Source organism: Vipera berus (genome assembly GCF_964194415.1).
Source record: "Vipera berus genome assembly, chromosome: 17".
NCBI lineage: Eukaryota > Metazoa > Chordata > Lepidosauria > Squamata > Viperidae > Vipera > Vipera berus.
Genome location: NC_138220.1, coordinates 1,664,092 through 1,680,960, shown reverse-complemented (window position 1 = coordinate 1,680,960; position 16,869 = coordinate 1,664,092). Strand labels below are relative to the sequence as shown.

General features: G+C 45.9%; 1 protein-coding gene across 1 annotated transcript in view; it reads left to right on the top strand.

Moving 5' to 3' along the window:
• CFAP74 (cilia and flagella associated protein 74) overlaps window positions 1-15,650 on the top strand; it is a gene marked incomplete at its 5' end in the record, with an annotated part of 29,532 nt that extends 13,882 nt beyond the window's left edge. The window contains 22 exons of the mRNA XM_081341268.1: window positions 603-756; window positions 1,221-1,333; window positions 1,897-2,019; window positions 2,491-2,612; window positions 3,715-3,843; window positions 5,361-5,448; window positions 5,579-5,752; window positions 6,040-6,173; window positions 6,986-7,262; window positions 7,635-7,769; window positions 8,357-8,496; window positions 9,563-9,697; window positions 10,336-10,445; window positions 11,234-11,289; window positions 11,639-11,758; window positions 11,907-12,062; window positions 12,585-12,711; window positions 13,153-13,307; window positions 13,727-13,862; window positions 14,088-14,215; window positions 14,350-14,484; window positions 15,074-15,650. Coding sequence (XP_081197394.1) covers window positions 603-756; window positions 1,221-1,333; window positions 1,897-2,019; window positions 2,491-2,612; window positions 3,715-3,843; window positions 5,361-5,448; window positions 5,579-5,752; window positions 6,040-6,173; window positions 6,986-7,262; window positions 7,635-7,769; window positions 8,357-8,496; window positions 9,563-9,697; window positions 10,336-10,445; window positions 11,234-11,289; window positions 11,639-11,758; window positions 11,907-12,062; window positions 12,585-12,711; window positions 13,153-13,307; window positions 13,727-13,862; window positions 14,088-14,215; window positions 14,350-14,484; window positions 15,074-15,184 — 2,958 coding nt within the window. The 3' untranslated portion in view covers window positions 15,185-15,650. The remainder of the gene's footprint in view (window positions 1-602; window positions 757-1,220; window positions 1,334-1,896; window positions 2,020-2,490; window positions 2,613-3,714; window positions 3,844-5,360; window positions 5,449-5,578; window positions 5,753-6,039; window positions 6,174-6,985; window positions 7,263-7,634; window positions 7,770-8,356; window positions 8,497-9,562; window positions 9,698-10,335; window positions 10,446-11,233; window positions 11,290-11,638; window positions 11,759-11,906; window positions 12,063-12,584; window positions 12,712-13,152; window positions 13,308-13,726; window positions 13,863-14,087; window positions 14,216-14,349; window positions 14,485-15,073) is intronic.
• Between the last annotated feature and the right edge of the window lie 1,219 nt (window positions 15,651-16,869).

Below are 16,869 nucleotides of genomic sequence, written 5' to 3'. Positions count from 1 at the left end.
CCATCCTGAGGCTTGCAGTGAAACCAAAGTCTGAAGTGAGCGGTGGGAAGAGAAGAACAGAAATAATTTGGAATAGAAATAGTGAAACAGATTTCCTGAGGTGGTCTCTTTCCTGAACTTTGGACTCTCAAGGGTTTTTTTCCCCCAGTGAAAAAACTAAGTTTTGAGCGCTTTTTCTCAAACGTGGTGACTTTTTTTTTTTAAAAAAAAGTAATTTTTGCTTTATTCAAAAAAAGTTAAAGTACAAAACTCCACTTGGACCAAAAAGTCAAAACTGCAAACTTTTCTTTTTTAAATGTCTAGATTATTTTGGGTTTTTTTCCTTTTTTTGTTGTTTGTTCCCGTAAAAATCTTGGTGACTTTAAAGATGGGTGGATTTCAATTCCCCGTGCTGGCTCGGGAATTCTGGGAGTTGAAGTCCACCCATCTTAAAAGCCACCCAAACTGAGAGGAGAAACGTTGGTCTGGAGGAAGGTTTTCAAGAGAAGCAAAGTGTAAGACTTTGAAATGTTGCTCTGCCTAAACATTTTTCTTACGCTGAAAATAATTGGGATTCTGACTGTTTTCAACAAAGCCGCCCGTCCTTCCCATATTCCGATTAGGTCTACACGGCTGCGGGTGAATTGTTCAGCACGGAGAAAAGCAGCTACAGCATAGGAACTGACGCCGTGTCTCTGTCCCACTTGGAAGACGTTACTCCAAACACCGCCCTTTTGGAGAAACTCCATAGCGATGCCACTGTGACCACCACAAATGGTATGGGGCTTCCTTTCCTCCACTCACAACTGGGAGAGTTTGGTGCAGTGGTTAAAGCATCAGGCTAGAAACCGGAAGACCTTGAGTTCTAGTCCTGCCTGAGCCACGAAGGCAGTTGACTGACCTTGGGCCAGTTGCCCTGTGCCAGCTCTGGGAAGGAGGCAATTGGCAAAGCATTTCTGAAAAGCCTCGCCTCGGAAATTGCAGGGATTCCTCTACTCAAAGAATCCTGCCAATCACTTTTAAGAGGCAGGAATATGGGCCTGTTTCACTGTCCGGCCAGAAATACAATTTCAAGGCATTGTAGAGATGCCAAAAAGGTCACTACATGAGCTGTTGTAAGTTGAGGTCTACATGCATATCTAGTAGAATGAGTAAGTGTGTGGACCACTTTTTTTTAACGATAGGCAGAGCCCTGCGGTGGATGTAATGTCTCCGATTCTCTTCTTGTTTGCTTTTTCAAGAGCCCCAGGCAGCGTCTGAGACGGACATTGCTGGAGAGGTCCCACCCATTTCTTCAGATGCCAGCCCCCTGGAAGACCCCCCGGAAGAGATCTGTGAATTAAAATTGGGCAAGGTAACGAAACCATGGAGGACTTGTTTGATCCGCCTTGAGCGAAGGTGGCACTCGTGGGTGGATTGTGTGATTTCCAAGTGGGATTATCAAAGAGAGACCCATCCTAGAAGGAAGGAGAAATTTCCTGACAGTGAGAACAATTAAGTGGCGGAAGAGTTTTCCTCTAGAAGTTGTGGCTGCCCCAACACTGGAGGTTTTCAAGAACGGATTGGGCAGCCCTTTGTCTGGAATGGTCTAGGGCAGGGGTGGGCAACTATGGCCCCTTTACGGACTGTGGACTTCAACTCCCAGAATTCCTAAGCCAGCCGTCGTTTCCCATCCCTGTATAAGGTCACCTGCTCAAGCACTGGGTTGGACTAGAAGACCTCTAAGCTCCCACCCAACTCTGTTATTCTATTTTTCCGCTCTTGAGTTCACAATAAGAAAACGGTAGAATAAAACCGCTTTAAAAATCTTTTTAAGAATCTGACAAAAATGAGCCCTTACTGAAAGTTATCAATAAACAGAACTACTTCGCTTCCAGCAACCGTCTTTGATGATTGTTTCCTTTTGCTTACCTGCAGGTAACCAAGGGTGATATTGGGCCCTTCAGCTCTGTCAAACTTCAGATTATTTTCACACCTCTGGTTCCCGGGACCGTCCAGGCTGACTTTGAGGTTATCTTTGAGAACCCAGATTGCAAACCAGTGAGTGGTGGGATTAATTTCTCTCCCCCTCCCCTGCTGCATATATGTTAAGAACAGGGCCAACAAATTAGGCGAGTTGCCTTTTGAACAAAAAAAAGCGCCTTTGAGACAACGATGATCTGGATGGTTGAGAATCTCCACCTTACTTACAAAGTGGTAAAGGTTGGATTAAGCACATCTTACAAAATCATAAATAGATCGGTGAGAATCTGAACTCCCCCTTAATTTGCACTACAGTATAGAGCGATGCTAAGGAAAATAGCATCCACATTTCCTTAAGCGAAGGAAAAGAACTTCAGACTACAAAATGGTATTAGCACTGGGAGCTAATTATCCACAAGCAGGCTGTGAAAGAAAAATGAAAAAGTTGTTCATTGGTAAGAACAACGGCAAGCATGAAATTGGGATTTTATAAAAACACGCCAGAGTCGACATCTCTGGACCCTTGAGTTCTCACAGATTTACCTTTAGTTGCAGATTGGAGTCATCGCCGTCTCAATGGCCGTGCCTGTCTGGGTGTGCAATCCCACCGTTGACCTGAAAATCTGCATGTATGATCGCCTTTACCAGGACTGCATCGTGGTTCAGAGCAGGTGTGCAGTGTTTAATATAGTTTCTAGCCCAACACCGTGCCATTTTTTAAAAAAAATTGAAGGACAGGTGTGTAATGTTAGGCTGCTTGAAAGAGGCATACTTTTAATAAAACTGCAAGGAATTGTAAGGTGACAAACGGGGCTGGGTTTCCGAAGACAAGACCCTGTGCACGCAGTGTTCGCTTTTTCCGAAGAGTGTTGCAGCCTTTGCTGGCACGCACCAATCTCCACCTTTCTCCCTCGCAGTCTGCAGCTTCAGCTAGCGAGATGTTCTGAGCCCCGCTATTTTTAATTTCCTTTTTCTCCTCGACGTTTGACGTTCTATTTTGAATGCGAGCAAATGGGATTGGCTTTTTAAAAACGTATGCTAGATTATCCTCTTCTCCTTTGTTTCCTTCGTGTTTTTTTTAAAAAAAACAATGTCTCTTGGAAGCCATACATATTCTCAGCTCCTTACTAGACCTTAAACCCTGCCAAGATTTTTTTTAATTTCACAGTTGGAAGAGAATGAAGATGTTATCTCCAAAATTCAGCTTCCAAAGGTGACAAATAGTTGAGTTACGAGACAGATTTTGCTGGAGTGTTTCTGTCTTTCCACCCTCCCCGGGACTAAAAATAAGATTAAAAATGCAGAGTAATTGTTTCTGGATTCATCTCACCCTGGATTCTGAGGGTCTGAAATTCAGCTGTCCAAGTGTGGAAAGCATCCCTGCTTACACTTTTACAGGTAGCAGCTGAGTGCAGAATGGGACAACTCTCAGTAAGTCGACTCGCTATGGCCGTCTCGCCACGTCTGACTCGTGGCGGCCAATTTCCCAAGGCACAATTCAACGCAGGAGAACTCAAGAGAGGGATGAGCAGAATTGCAGCTCACCCCAGCCTTGGGAAAGTTCAAACCGAACGCAAGACAAGGCCCGCTGCAGTTCACTTGTCCCTCTCTTGAGCTATCCCGCATTGAATTGTGCCGCCGTGAGTTGCCCCATGGGGACAAAATCCACTGCACCAATGTCTCCCTTAGCAACGTAAATCTTTGGCCTCGATTGTGGTGGTAAGACAAAGGACGACACGTCCTCTCTGCTCTCTTGCCTTTCTCTCTCTGCAGGGCGACCAGCGCCTTGCGCCTGAAGTTTGAAGTTTGCAAGGAGCTGGCTAGCTTCGTGGAACTGCTGCCCAAAACAGGCTATATCCAAGCCCAGTCTTCCTTCAGCGTCCAGCTGAAGTTCCTGCCAAGGTAAGGAATGCACCGGCTCCTTCCGATACATCCCGCGTTAACTTCCCAGTGCCTTTCTTTTTCAGCCCCTGTTCCCTTTGAGGAGGCCCTGTGCTTCGAAACCCAGCTTCTTTCTTTCACCAGTATGGGAGGCTCGGAGTTGCAACGCCACGGAAAGGCCAAAAGAACATGGGTGGACCTCGACTTACGGCCCACACTTGAGTCCAAACTTTCTGTTGCTAAGCGAGACAGCTGTGAAGTGAATTTTGCCCCGTTTGTCCACCCTTCTTGCCACAGTTGTTAAGGGAACCACTTCAGCTGTTAAGTTAGTGGCACAGTCGCTAAGTCCGTCTGTTTTGCCATACCATTGAACAAACAAAGTCAGTGGGGAAGCTTAACACTGAACAACCGTGTTACTAACGTTAACAGCCGGAGCGATTCGCATCTTGCCACTGTGGCAAGGAAGGTCATTTAAATGGGACAAAGTTTACTTCACTACGGCCTTGCTTAGCAAGAGAAATTTCCGGCTTTTCCACCTTTGAAGGTCCTTTTTTATTCATTTGGCTGAGTGAAACTCTCGTTTTGGAGAGCGGTTAGAATGCGTGTGGATTTGAGCAGCACATCCTTTTCCGTCCACTTGAGTGGGAACAGTTGAGGGGTGAGTGGAGACGACAAAAGACATCGGGGTGGGGGGCCAGCATGGCTTCATCCATGCGGCACCGCGCTCCCACCGAAGGTGACTCAGAATTGCTGCTAATTAATTCACATCAACGTCAGAAGGAACAGATTGGCCGAGATGGTGCCTTAGCTAACTACAGCTGGGACCTCAGAAGCTCACATACTGATTACTGTGCAAGTGTAAATTCTATTTATGGCCAAAAATACTGTCCTGAAAGCAGAGCAATCTCTTGGTCTTTAAAAAAAAAATCAGTAAATACAGCTTCGGCTTATGATCGGCTCCTATTTAATATCGCAAGCTGGCAGAAGGATTTCCTAGTGTTAAAAGCAGAGAAAAAGCAGTGGAAGCATTGTCTTGAAATCCCCGCGCGGAATCGAGGCTTAAAAATCTGCTTTGCCACTTCATCAGACTAGTAATTTGTGCTGCAAAAAAGACAAAAGAAAAATTCTCCCATATCGTAGTTGTCTGCATGGGAAGCGGTTACCTGAAAATACGTAACCTCCAAATAATTTGCAGGTTGTAAAATGGAAGGTTCCATTCCTCCATTTATTCCTTTACTTCTATTTATTCAAGTGATACGCTGCCCATTTTTCTGTCACACGACTCTTTGCACTAAGCTCTGTTTGGCTATGGGATAAACCAGGATTGCTAGTTCTCTTAATTCCACAAGTGGGAGGCTCTGATAGGCAAATCCCTTTGGATGGGCTGAAATCAAACCAACAATGTGAGATTCATGGAGCATGGGTGTGGCTCAGGAATTCAGGTCCACAGGTCATTAAAGGGGCCGTAGTTGCCCACCCTCTGCTTTAGCAACTTCCTTCAGCCTGGACACACACACCCCCATTCCTTTCTCTTTCAGACTCTCCCTTTCAAAAGATGCCAAGAAGTACTTTGACGAGAGGACCCGGGTTCTGGAAGCCCCCATGACTATCATTGTTTCTGAACAGGTCAGCCAGGTCCTGCTGTGTAAGCACAAGCCAGGTCCTGCCTCTTTCTGAACAAACCAGGATTCTTTCCCCCTGTTCAAATGTAACCTCCTGATCATTTCGCCATTCGGCCTCATTTCCTGGTTTCTAGAGCAAGCCGGTTGAATTCACCATGCATGCCATCCTGACCACTTCGGATTTAGAGATCAGCCCAGCTGAAGTGGATTTTGGATACTGCTCTATCTACGAAGCTGTTCGGACACCAATTACCCTCACCAACAAAGCAATTCTGCCCCAGGAGTTTGGTTTCGTCGAGCTGCCGAAGGTAAACAAATATTGCTTCTTGTCCCAGGATGGCATTCCTCATCTGATCCGTCATGGTTGCTGATGTTTTTACTTCTCACGGAAAGGAGCCTTAAAGCAAATAGAAACCCCTTTTTTTTGCTTTGTAATCTCGCTAAATGTATAAGAATTCCGAGAACCAAGTTTAAAACAACCCTTTTGATAGGGTAAAATGTCTATAATTTGTACATTAGAAATGATAGGATGTTTCTTTAAAAAAAAAAAGATTACTTTTCCTTGGTCATTTTTTTCCCCTCCTAATTTGGAAAGTTTGTAGAAGTTCAGCCCAATGACGGGTTTGGAGTACTCCTCCCTCTGGAAAGCTTGAGCCTGGATGTCATCTTCAAAGCCAAGAAGGCCAAAGTTTACAGTTTTGAACTGATGTGCAAGACGGAGATCAACAGGTATGTTGTGTATGTTTCAGTTGCCAATTCTGTGATGTCACTGGGCAAAACGATTTGGGGGAATCCCTGAATTGGAATGAAGTCCACTTGAGGTTGAGCAAGCCCTATTCTAGTCTAGTCTAGTCTAGTCCAGTTTGATTTTGTTGGCTTCCCACGAGGTTGAAATGCGAGTCAGTGCATAAACCACAGTTTGTTGTAGGAGGCAAAGTCCTAGTTTGAAACCGTAATTTGTTGCTGCCTTGGTTTTTACACCTCTAGCTTAAACTCTAGACTAACATCCAAATAGGGATCTGTGTGTCGTTTGGAGATAATTCCTGCTTGGTTTTTACACAACCCTTCCGAGCCACTAATCACTCTGCAGACAAGGAAGACAAAAACAGTGTTGAAACACGGGGAAACAAACCAAGAACAGTCCAAACAACTGCCAATTACTGTCATCATTTCCCAAAGCGATGCTGTCTTATTTGGGGGATAATATTTGAAACAAAACAGTTATGAAAAACGTTTGCCAGCTAGAGACGCCCGAATCCTGTATATTCCAGGCCTGTAAAGGGATATTGAACTCATACTTGACACTTTTAGCTAACCAAGGACATTCTCGGTGGTTCAACTACAGTTCCCCCACCCCCTTTGGCTGGGAGTGCTGGGAACTGTAGTCGAACATGAACGAGAAAGCACTACATCAATAAGACTGGGCATCACATCAGCAAAGTAACCTCTTTTCTAGATTTTCCTAAAAGGGTGAACCACAATCCACACCAAGAGGCTACGTTTGCTTACCATGCTGAAGCCAGTCCTGTTTCCCATTTCAGGGAGTTCAAGCTGTCCTGCAAGGCTGTCGGAGTCCACCCACCCCTTGTGCTTTCCCACTCCTTCGTCCAGTTCCCGGCCACGGCTCTGGACGACGTCTCGGCCGCCACCCTCTTCATCATCAACCCTCACGAGAAGATCAGCCACTTCACTCACAACCTGCCACGAATCGGCGAGGGGGAAATCGCCCCGGTTGGACCCACTTCCTTCCAGTTCCTCGTGCCCGAAGACTCTCCCATCATCATCATTCCATGCGTGGGGACTGTCCTGCCTGGGAAGGTAAACTCTGAACATGTTTAAATAAGATATCAACCACCACCACCACCCAGCATCCTAACCAGCTCTGTGAGCCTTTTTTGCTTTGGGCTGTAATTCCTGCCGATGCAACCGCCCTCTGAAAACTAAACGCCATGTCCGAAGGGACTTTGCCATCAAGTCAGCCTAAAAATTAGCAGACCGATGTATTTCTTCCCTCTTCACTGGGGCTTTTACCAATCCTGTTGGAAGCTAAAAGAAGAATTACATGTTTTTGTGGGCTGCAGCCATTTCGTTTCCTACCTGGCTTATCGGTTTTATGTCCTTGGTCATTTCTGCTTTTGATGAGTTGTTTTCCCCTCATTTCTTTCTTGTCTGTCCACTTCTGATGTCCAGAAATGCCTGCTTGATGTCTCCTTCCACCCAGCACTGTCCGATCAATTGATCAGGGAAGAGGCAGTCAACATATCATGTCAGAATGCCGAAATCAAAGCTCAGATGGAGAAAAGAGCCCGAGAACTGGAAATACAGGTAAACAGAAGAGTGGTGCAGATCACTTCCTGTGAGTTCCTTCTGGCCAAGGAAATGGCCACAACTTGGAGAAGCAGGTGGCAAAGGTGCAAACACACACACACACACACACACACACAAAGATCTAGCTGGTGGGGATATCAAGTGAGCTGGATTTGAAGAGTGAGGAAGGGGATCTTGTGCAAAGATTAGAGACCAGCAATTCATCACAGTAGTGTAATACTTATTTCATTTAACAGTAAAAGTAATAAAGTCCAATAGTATAATTAAGAAAGTGTCAGAATGGCCACAATGGAAAGGAAGGAGAGGAGAGGAGAGGAAAACAAGGAGGGAGGGAGGAGAGAAACAGAAGGGAAGGGAAAGAAAGAGGGGAAGGAAGGGAAGGAAGGGATGGAGAGAGGGAAGGGAGGCGGCGGAGGGGAGGGGAGGAAGGAGATGGAGTTGGAGGAGATGGGAACTTTTCTCAATCCACCCTGAAAAAAACCTGGTGGTCCCAGTTGCTCAGTTTCCTCCCCAGAAGGAATCAGGGGAAGCTCTACGTGGTTTGCTGCCCTGGGGACCAAAGGCCTTGACTTCCCCATCTGCAGAGGAAGAAGGAGGAGGCGGCCATGTTGGGATGGAAAGACGGGAAGAAGACAGCCAGCATCTCCTTCTTGGCTGAGCCCTCCAAGGACAAGAGCCCGGTCAAGCCCTTCGAAGCCCCCAACCCAGAAGACATCTCCACAGAGTGAGGATGCCACATCTGGGTCTGCTTCCGGGCCTCTTTGGCCGGCCTCGGGGCTACAATTTGGTCCCGCTTTAGAGGTGCAAATCCAAGCTGGTCCCTTCCCAGGTGACCCCCTCCCCTTATCTGGCCACAGGATGACCTGGATCCCTTCAGATCCCCCCTTCGTAATCTGTGCCTTCCTTCCTTCCTTCCTTCCTTCCTTCCTTCCTTCCTTCCTTCCTTCCTTCCTTCCTTCCTTCCTTCCTTCCTTCCTTCCTTCCTTCCTTCTCCATTCTTCTTCAGATTCACGAGAAGGAAATTATTTCCAAAAATTCTCTCAAAAGGACAAAAAGGCACAGGCCGTCCTCGCCTAATGACCACAACTCAGCCCAAAATTTCTGCTGCTAAGCAAGAGAGTTGTTGAGGTTTGCCCCATTTTACGACCTTTCTTGCCGCCGCTGTTAAGTGAATCGCTGCAGTTGTTAAGTTAGTCACACAGCGGTTCAATGAATCTGGGTCTCCCGTTGACCTTCCTTGTCAGAGGGTGGCAAAAGGGGATCCCAGGAGCACGGGGACACTGGCAACCGTCATAAATAGGAGTCAGTTGCCAAGCATCTGAATTTTAATGACATGATTTTTGGGGGGATGCTGCAACATGTCACGTATTTCAGTAGAGAGAAATTCGGAAGAGTAAATTTCTGCTCCTGCTGACCGGCCCCAATTTGATCTCGAGTCATAAATCACTTTCTTCAGTACCGTTGTAACTTGGAACAAAGGGGCGTAAGTCAAGGAGGACCTGTATTTGGCAAAGTTCACGCGGAGGAGGGGGGGATTTGATGCCATAGAGGTGAAGCCTAACCGTCTCTTGCAGCTGGCCCTCTCCCCCACACCCTACCCTACCATTGATATTTAGAGATAGGCTGCCCCTGGACATGGAAGCTTGACAACAACGCCTGTAGCAGAGAACATCTTAAGGGACATTTACTCTGATAAGGATTGGCCTTGACCCCACCAAGGAGTTGGGTGTGCTACCTGGGTTTGCTTTGGGGCTGACCAATTGTTGTTTGGTTTCTTCCCCCCCCTCTAGCTCCGAGGAGTACATTGCGGCCCATTTGAACCTCGTCCGCAGCTACCCCAGCCGTTTTGATAAGTACATCATACCCTGCCTCGTCGCGAGCGGAGACATCGACGAGAAGAGGGGGGTCGAAAACATGAACTTCAGGTACGCCGGGTGCAGAATCCGGAGAGCCACCGCAGGCCGAGGGATGCTCCACCACTGCACCAACGCGGGAGGTGTTGGGTTTGAAAGTCTGCTGCTTTGGCTGCATCCCTGGCTGATGAAACTAGCACGCCGTCTGCCTCTTGCTTGCAATGGACACACCCTGTCATTTGCATCCCCATGTAATTAAGGGAGCCGGCTTGCTTTGCTCCGATTTAAACCGGGTTTCAGTGACAGGCCCAGATTTAGTAGGAGCGGATTTTGTTTTCGCCTGGCTTCATTCAGATGGTGCCGCTTTCTGGTTGGCTAATATATATCTGTATACTATCTATATATCTCACACGTTTGAACCGTCCATCGTAGCTGGTGTACGATAAAGAATTTTTACATGAAAGGGTGTAAAAATTTAAATTTAAAAAGCACTAAATGCCATTAAAATTAATTAAAAGGCAAAGTGTGGGCTCTTCGGGCACCAAGCAATTCAGAATCTTCTCTCAAGACCAGCGTTTGCCTTTTGGTCAGCTATTTTTGCTGAAATAATAAACCTTCCGATGATCTTGTGGTGTCTGTGAGCCATTATCCTTCCTGTCGGAAACCAGGAGCATTTTATTTTTTAACAGAAATGTATTTTCTTTCCACAGTCCTTACAATACTTTGTACTTGGAGCTGCATTGCCCATCTGTCGCCCCTGTCGTGGTGGTAATTTCAAACAACGGGAGAACTTTTTTCAACTTTGGGGACATTGCAGTCGGTACGAAACCCTCTTTTCGAATCCTCTTCCCTCTCCCCCACTCTCCTTGGTAGAATTTAATTCATAAACCTTGATGCTTCCTGGTGGAGAGCCACAAGTCTTGTCGATGGCCTTATAAGCATGTATTTCAACAACAAAAAAGGCCCCAAATTCTCTAATTTTGGAATATTGGAGCAACACAAGAGTTTGCATAGGGCAGGCCAAAGGTATAGTATATAGGGGTAGTCCTTGACTTACGACCACAGCCGAGTGACACAGTTGTTTTTGCCCCATTCGACAACCTTTTTTGCCACAGTTGTTAAGGGAATCACTGCGGTTGTTGAGTTAGTCACACGGTTCTTGAGTAAGTCCGGCTTCCCTGTTGACTTTGCTTGTCAGAAAGTCACAAAAGGCGATTGTGTGACTCCTGGGTCAATGGCAGTGAAGAAATTGAAACAAGCCTGCAGCCTCAAACAGGCCATGCTGATCTCTGATCCTATTGCAAAGGAATCTGTGATCCACAGACCCCGCAGACAGAAACACACACAGACACACACACACACAGAGTAATTTCTAGAAATACCAATAGCAAAAGCTTTGAATTGTAGATCAACAGTGTCTGGTGGGCTGCAGGTTTCCCGAAGTTGGTTTGGTGGCTTGCTTGATTTGGTACATACATACACAGTAAAAAATTCTTCCTTCAGGTTTCAAATTTTTTCTAGACCAATGTAAAAATGGCTCCTTGACGTTGTCCTTCTTTCAAAATTGTCCTCTATTGGCTTGATTACCTGGGCTGTCTCTTCCCACAGGGCACAGAATCAAGAAAGTGGTGGAGATCCAGAATATATCCAACGAACACTTGGTGGTATCCTTTTCATTGAACTAGTCTCTGATGCTCCACCGTCTTTCCCACTAGATGGCTTTTCTTTTCTTTTTTTAAAAAAAGAACAATTTGTTTAGTTGTTTTTTTTAAAATCAGAAAGATTTAGAAATAGTAACAGTGAAGAAAAAAAACAAAAAAAACCCCCTTTATCCGTAGGCTTACAGTTCAAAAGCCACATCACGCGAGGAAAGAGGATGGGGAGGGAGGAGGAGAAAAAAAAAAGGAAAGATGCAAACTCAGCTTTCAGGGGCTTGTTTGTCTACGTGGTCCGAGGTTAGGAATTAGAACTGTTTCTCTTTGTGCTGTGGGTTCTTTGAACTAAATCTTTCAGTTGGGATATTCCCTTCTTGATCCCTTCGGACCGTTTCTACTGGCCAATCCGATTTGTTCCCTCGGAGAAGGGGAATCCCGGGAGTTAGTCCTTTCCTTCTGTCCAGAAGAGAGTAAGTCGGTGAGTTTCCTGGTTCCCATGGCACAGCCGGCTGGGGCATTCTGGGAGTTGAAGTCCACACTTCTTAAAGTGGAGAAGCTTGAGAAAGACTGATCTATGTGGCTTTCACTGACCACTTCATCCATTCCCCTGGAATTTCTCCTTCCAGTATTTTGAAATCCTCGAGATACGAACTGATAAAGCCACCCTGACCCTCACCTTGACCGGCAGGGGAGTCATCACGTCCATTGCATGTTCGCTGGAAGAAGACGTGTTGAATATGGGCTACGTAGTCTCCAAGGAAACCACCACCTCTGTCTTCAAGGTAGCGCCTTAAGGGATTCCTTTCCATGGAAGTCGGAAAGTGACCCTCTTGCTGTTTCGCAAGGCCAGATCAGTGGGGGGAGTTACCGTGATTGCTTGCAAGCTGCAGGGAAATGGCACCATGTGGTAGGCCAGCTTTTAAGGAGTGGCTGAGAAACTGGATAGAAAAATTCCAATTTTTATCATCAGATTAGCTAGTGTCTCTAAATGCAGGCCATCCTTGATTTACAACCTTATATTGAGTGACTGGCCGGGGAATTCTGGGAGGTGACGTTCACAAGTCTTAAAATTGCCAAAGTTGGAGACCCCCCGATCTAAACCATATTACTGTTCTCATCTATGACAGCTAGCAAAAATTTCCAGATCCTGGGTTAAGTTACTTTCCCATCACTATTTTCTTTCTGAATTCCCCCCCCCAAAAAAGGAAATTCCACATTTTTAGCAAAGGCCAATAGCATCTGTACTCTTTATCTAGAAAAAAAATAGGTTAAAATTTGGGGTAATTTTATGGATTCTTTCACAGATTGAGAACATTTCTCCTTTGGCCTTGAAATATTCTATCGTCTTGGATTCTCTTTCTCCGGACAGATACCGAGAGCTGCAGACGTTTCCCCCATTCCTTAATATTCCAAGAGAAACGCATGTAGTTGGTAAGAGAATGGCCCCATTTTGAGGTCTGTTTTGTGCCAGCTGTGGGTTATGTTGTTGCGTGGTTACGGTTCATAGGTCAACAAATTCCCCAGAGAGATACATGTTCCAGTTACATGGAGTATCATGGTAGATTATTTTTATTACCGCTCTTTTGGGGCGGCAGGAGAAATTTCATGGAAAAAAAAGATGGCAATAGTGTCTCTCTGTCTGTCTGTCTATCTGTCTATCTATCTGAAATAACAAACAGTGCAAATGAATAATGACTAGGATACTTAAGCGGGATGGATTGAGTTTCCTGATTGGTTGAGTCCTAAGTGTTTTTCCTTGGGCTCAACTGGTTAATATCCTGGTTTTCCTACTTGTTATTTTCAGCACTGCTCTGGGAAGGACACAGTCTCTTTCCTGCTGACTTTTTTTTTTTTTACCAATTCCTTTCCCAGGTACACAAAACTACAGCGGCCTCAGCGTCTTCAGTATCTTCCCAATGCAAGGCATCATCGGGGTTGGAAAGTCTCAAGAGTTCACCGTCACCTTCAGCCCCGATCACGAAAGCTTGTATTATTCCGACCGCGTCCAGATCTTGCTTTTTGATAAGGTGAGCTCACTTTAGGGCCGGCTGCATTATCCCTGAATTTCCACACACACATTCACATTCTTAGCCTGGTGTTTTGTAGTTGGATGAAAGTGCTCAGACTCTCTCCTTAGATGACCCCCAAGTGACCCGGGGGCTGAGGAATGAGATATATAGGTGTGTTTTCAAGGATTTCTGACCCTCTGCAACTGTTCTCAACCTGGGGAACTTTAAAATGCATGGACTTCATCTCTCAGAATTCCTCAGCCCAGCCCTGCTGGCTGAGGAATTCTGGGTGTTGAAGTCCACGCCTCTTACAATTCCCCAAGATTGAAAAACGTTACTTTAAAGGGAGCGGGATCTAAGCCTTCTTTTCCTTCAAAGATTGGGATACTGTGGGAAGGGGATGGAGAGGCCTTTTAGAAACCTCAGGCTGTTTGCAGGAGATTATCCGTGTGATACAGCTGAAGGGAGCAGCAAGGAACCACATCATGTACGTGGAAGGTGGCGAGCCGTTGGACGTCCCCTTTGAATCGCTGGCTGTGCTGACCTCCATCAGCGAAGAGGCCTCCAGAGCAGGTGATGCAGCCTAAAGAGGGCTAAACTCAGTTCACGTTTGGCTTGGAAACTGCAGGGGTGGTGGTGGTGGTCTGGCAGGCAGTGGATGGGAAGGAATACCAAGGATACCCAAAGGGATCTTTTCCAAGCTACCACTCCCCCCCCCTTTTTTAAAAAAAATATGACCTGTTCCTCCTCCTCCTCCTCCTCCTCCCATCACTGATGGACAAAACTGCCTCTCTGCAGAAGCTGAGAAAGCTACCAACTCCATCCTGGTCAGCCTGAAGTGTGTACAGTCTGAGACTATGGTTATCCCAGCAGTGCGGGAGTTGAAAGTCGGAGCCATTCGGACCGCTCAGTTTGCATCAAAGAAGGTGTGGCAGTCTGCACCTTTCCTTGCTTGCTTGCTTGCTTGTTTATTTGATGCCGGTCTGTTTCAGGGATTGGTTGATTGAGGTTTTCACGCATTGGAACCCTTCCTCCCCCCCCCCCCGTTTTCTTTTTCCAGAGTGTTGAATTCACCTGGGAAGGTTTGCAGCTTCTGCAGCTGAAAGGATTCAGCCTGGACCCCGTCAAAGGCATGGTGGAACGTGGGCAGACAAAATCCATCATTGTTTCTTGGGTGCCCCCTGCCGGCTCAGATGTAGGTTGACACACTTCAAAGTCGATTTGAGTGAGGTTAATTGCTGGCATTCTCATTCCCTTCAATCAGAATAGAGCTGGAAGGGTCTTCTAGTTCACACACACACACACACACACACACACACCGCTCAAGTGGGACCATTTCAGACAAGTGGATGTCCAGTCTCTTCTTAAAAACCTCCAGTGTTTGAGCATTCACCACTTCTGGAGGCAGGTTGTTCCACTGGTTAATTGTCCTAACTGTCAAGAAGTTTCTCCTTAGTTCTAGGTTGCTTCTCTCCTTGGTTAGTTTCCACCCGTTGCTTCTTGTCCTGACCTCAAGTGCTTTGGAGGACAGGTTGACCCCCTCCTCTTCTTTGGGGCAGCCTTTCAAATACTGGAATACTTCTTTAAACACTTTAAAGTCTTGGCATCCCATTGTCAACCTTGCCAAGCTTCAGACGGGTGGATTTCAGTTCCCACATTGGGGAATTCTAGGAGTTGAAGTCTACCTATCTTAAACTTGTCAAGGTTGACAAGTTTTAAAGAGTCTGGGGGATTTAACCTTCAGAAGCCCCCAAATTCAGGCCCTCCTTTGTGTTGTCCCACAGCCCAATCAACCTATAACCGGATCAGCCACACTGATTGTGAAAGGTGACGTCAAGGAAGTTTACGGCGTCTGTTTTATGGGCCGGATCGTGACCAAAGAAACTCCAAACTAAAAATCTTCCCAGGAGGAAGCGCCACCCGAGGCTGTGCGTCTTGAGACCATTATGAAAAAGCCATCTGGAACATGGGAGGTTTCAACCCCAAACAGAATTCCGGTTTTATATCTCTAGAACGCTTTGAGGCCAAACGGTAGCTGATGCTCCCTTTCCCCCCCCCCCCGAATATGCAGAGAAGGCTTCCAGATGGGCTGGAAAAATTGCTTTTCCGTTCATTCATTTCTGTTTCTTGATCTTGTCGGTAAATAAAATTGGCCACCTTAGCATGCTTGAATTTGTTTTCTTTGGGTTTGAGAATGGGCTGAAAGTTGGAGAAATGCCATATAAGATCTTGCTTTTTTGTGTGTGCATAATATTGGCAATCTGAATTACAGATCGTACAGTCCTGAATCCTAGTTGGCTTCATAAAGCAATATTTCTTAACTTTGTCAGCTTTAAGGCGGATGGGCTTCAACCCCCAGAATTCCCCAGCCACCGTTCTGAGAGTTGACAAAGTTGAGAAACACTGCCGTAGACCGTGGGTTTGCAGACCACGTTGGCTGCTTTTTGTCAGGATGCAGAATCATGTAGGAACCAACCACGTACTCCAGCAGAAACCGTTGCTTTGCCAAGAGTTCCTTTCTTCAAATTGTCCCAGGCCTTTTGCAGACAGATGTCCATCATACCAAAAGCAACTAATGATTGTTTAACTTTGCTGGCTGGTCTGCTTGGACATTTCATCCCAGAGACTGGACCAATGAGATTAGCTCCAGGGAATAATTGCAGACTTTGGATGAGGCTATAAAAGATCATAATTATATAGTTGGAACAGCCTCTACCGTCAGTGACATGGCTTCTGCATACAAATAACTCTGGCAGGCTGTTATTACAATTAATAAGCAAAATGTGCTTTTTTAAAAAAAATGCAAAGATTTGCAGACTTTCTTGGTCATAATCAGCCCAGCCCATTTGAGCCCAGCCAACTCCTTGGCTCATATACGTAGATGTCCCTTAGATATTTTCAGATTCGAATAAGTTCTTGTGTCGCCATGACTGGCATCCACCACGGCTGGGCTAAAAAGGTTGTACGTGTTACATAAAACCCGATAAATTGTTGCCAGGTCACATTAAGCAAACAAACGTTGTGTCGAAATCCATCTGGCAGTTGTCTCAAATGTTCTCCTCCCCTCCAAAAGAGCTTTCTTTCTTTCTTTCTTTCTTTCTTTCTTTCTTTCTTTCTTTCTTTCTTTCTTTCTTTCTTTCTTTCTTTCTTTCTTTCTTTCTTTCTTTCTTTCTTACTTACTTTTCTTTCTTCCTTCTGATGCTTGAGAATGTTTTTTCATCTTTCTCTTTGTAGTGTCTTTCAGCTTCCTCCCTCCCTGCAGGGTAATTGAGGACGACGGTTTCCCCCTCCACTCTGAAAAAGGTCTCACAACGATTTGAAACCTTCCTTTGGTTTTGAGCAGGGAAGCGTGGAGGCCACATGGCAATTTTGTGCCATCGTCTTCTACAGATCTCCAAGCATAGAAGACTCCTAATCTTCTTCTTTTTTCCAGGTATGATTCTCCAGGTTGGGAGGGGAAATCTACGGCAACAGAAATTTGGGACTCAGTCGCGGCGGTTAAGTTGAGGGCTACCTATAACAGGTTACTTCTGACCGCTGGCTTGTGTGTTCGTGCAGCCTGCCTTCCCCATCTGCCCTA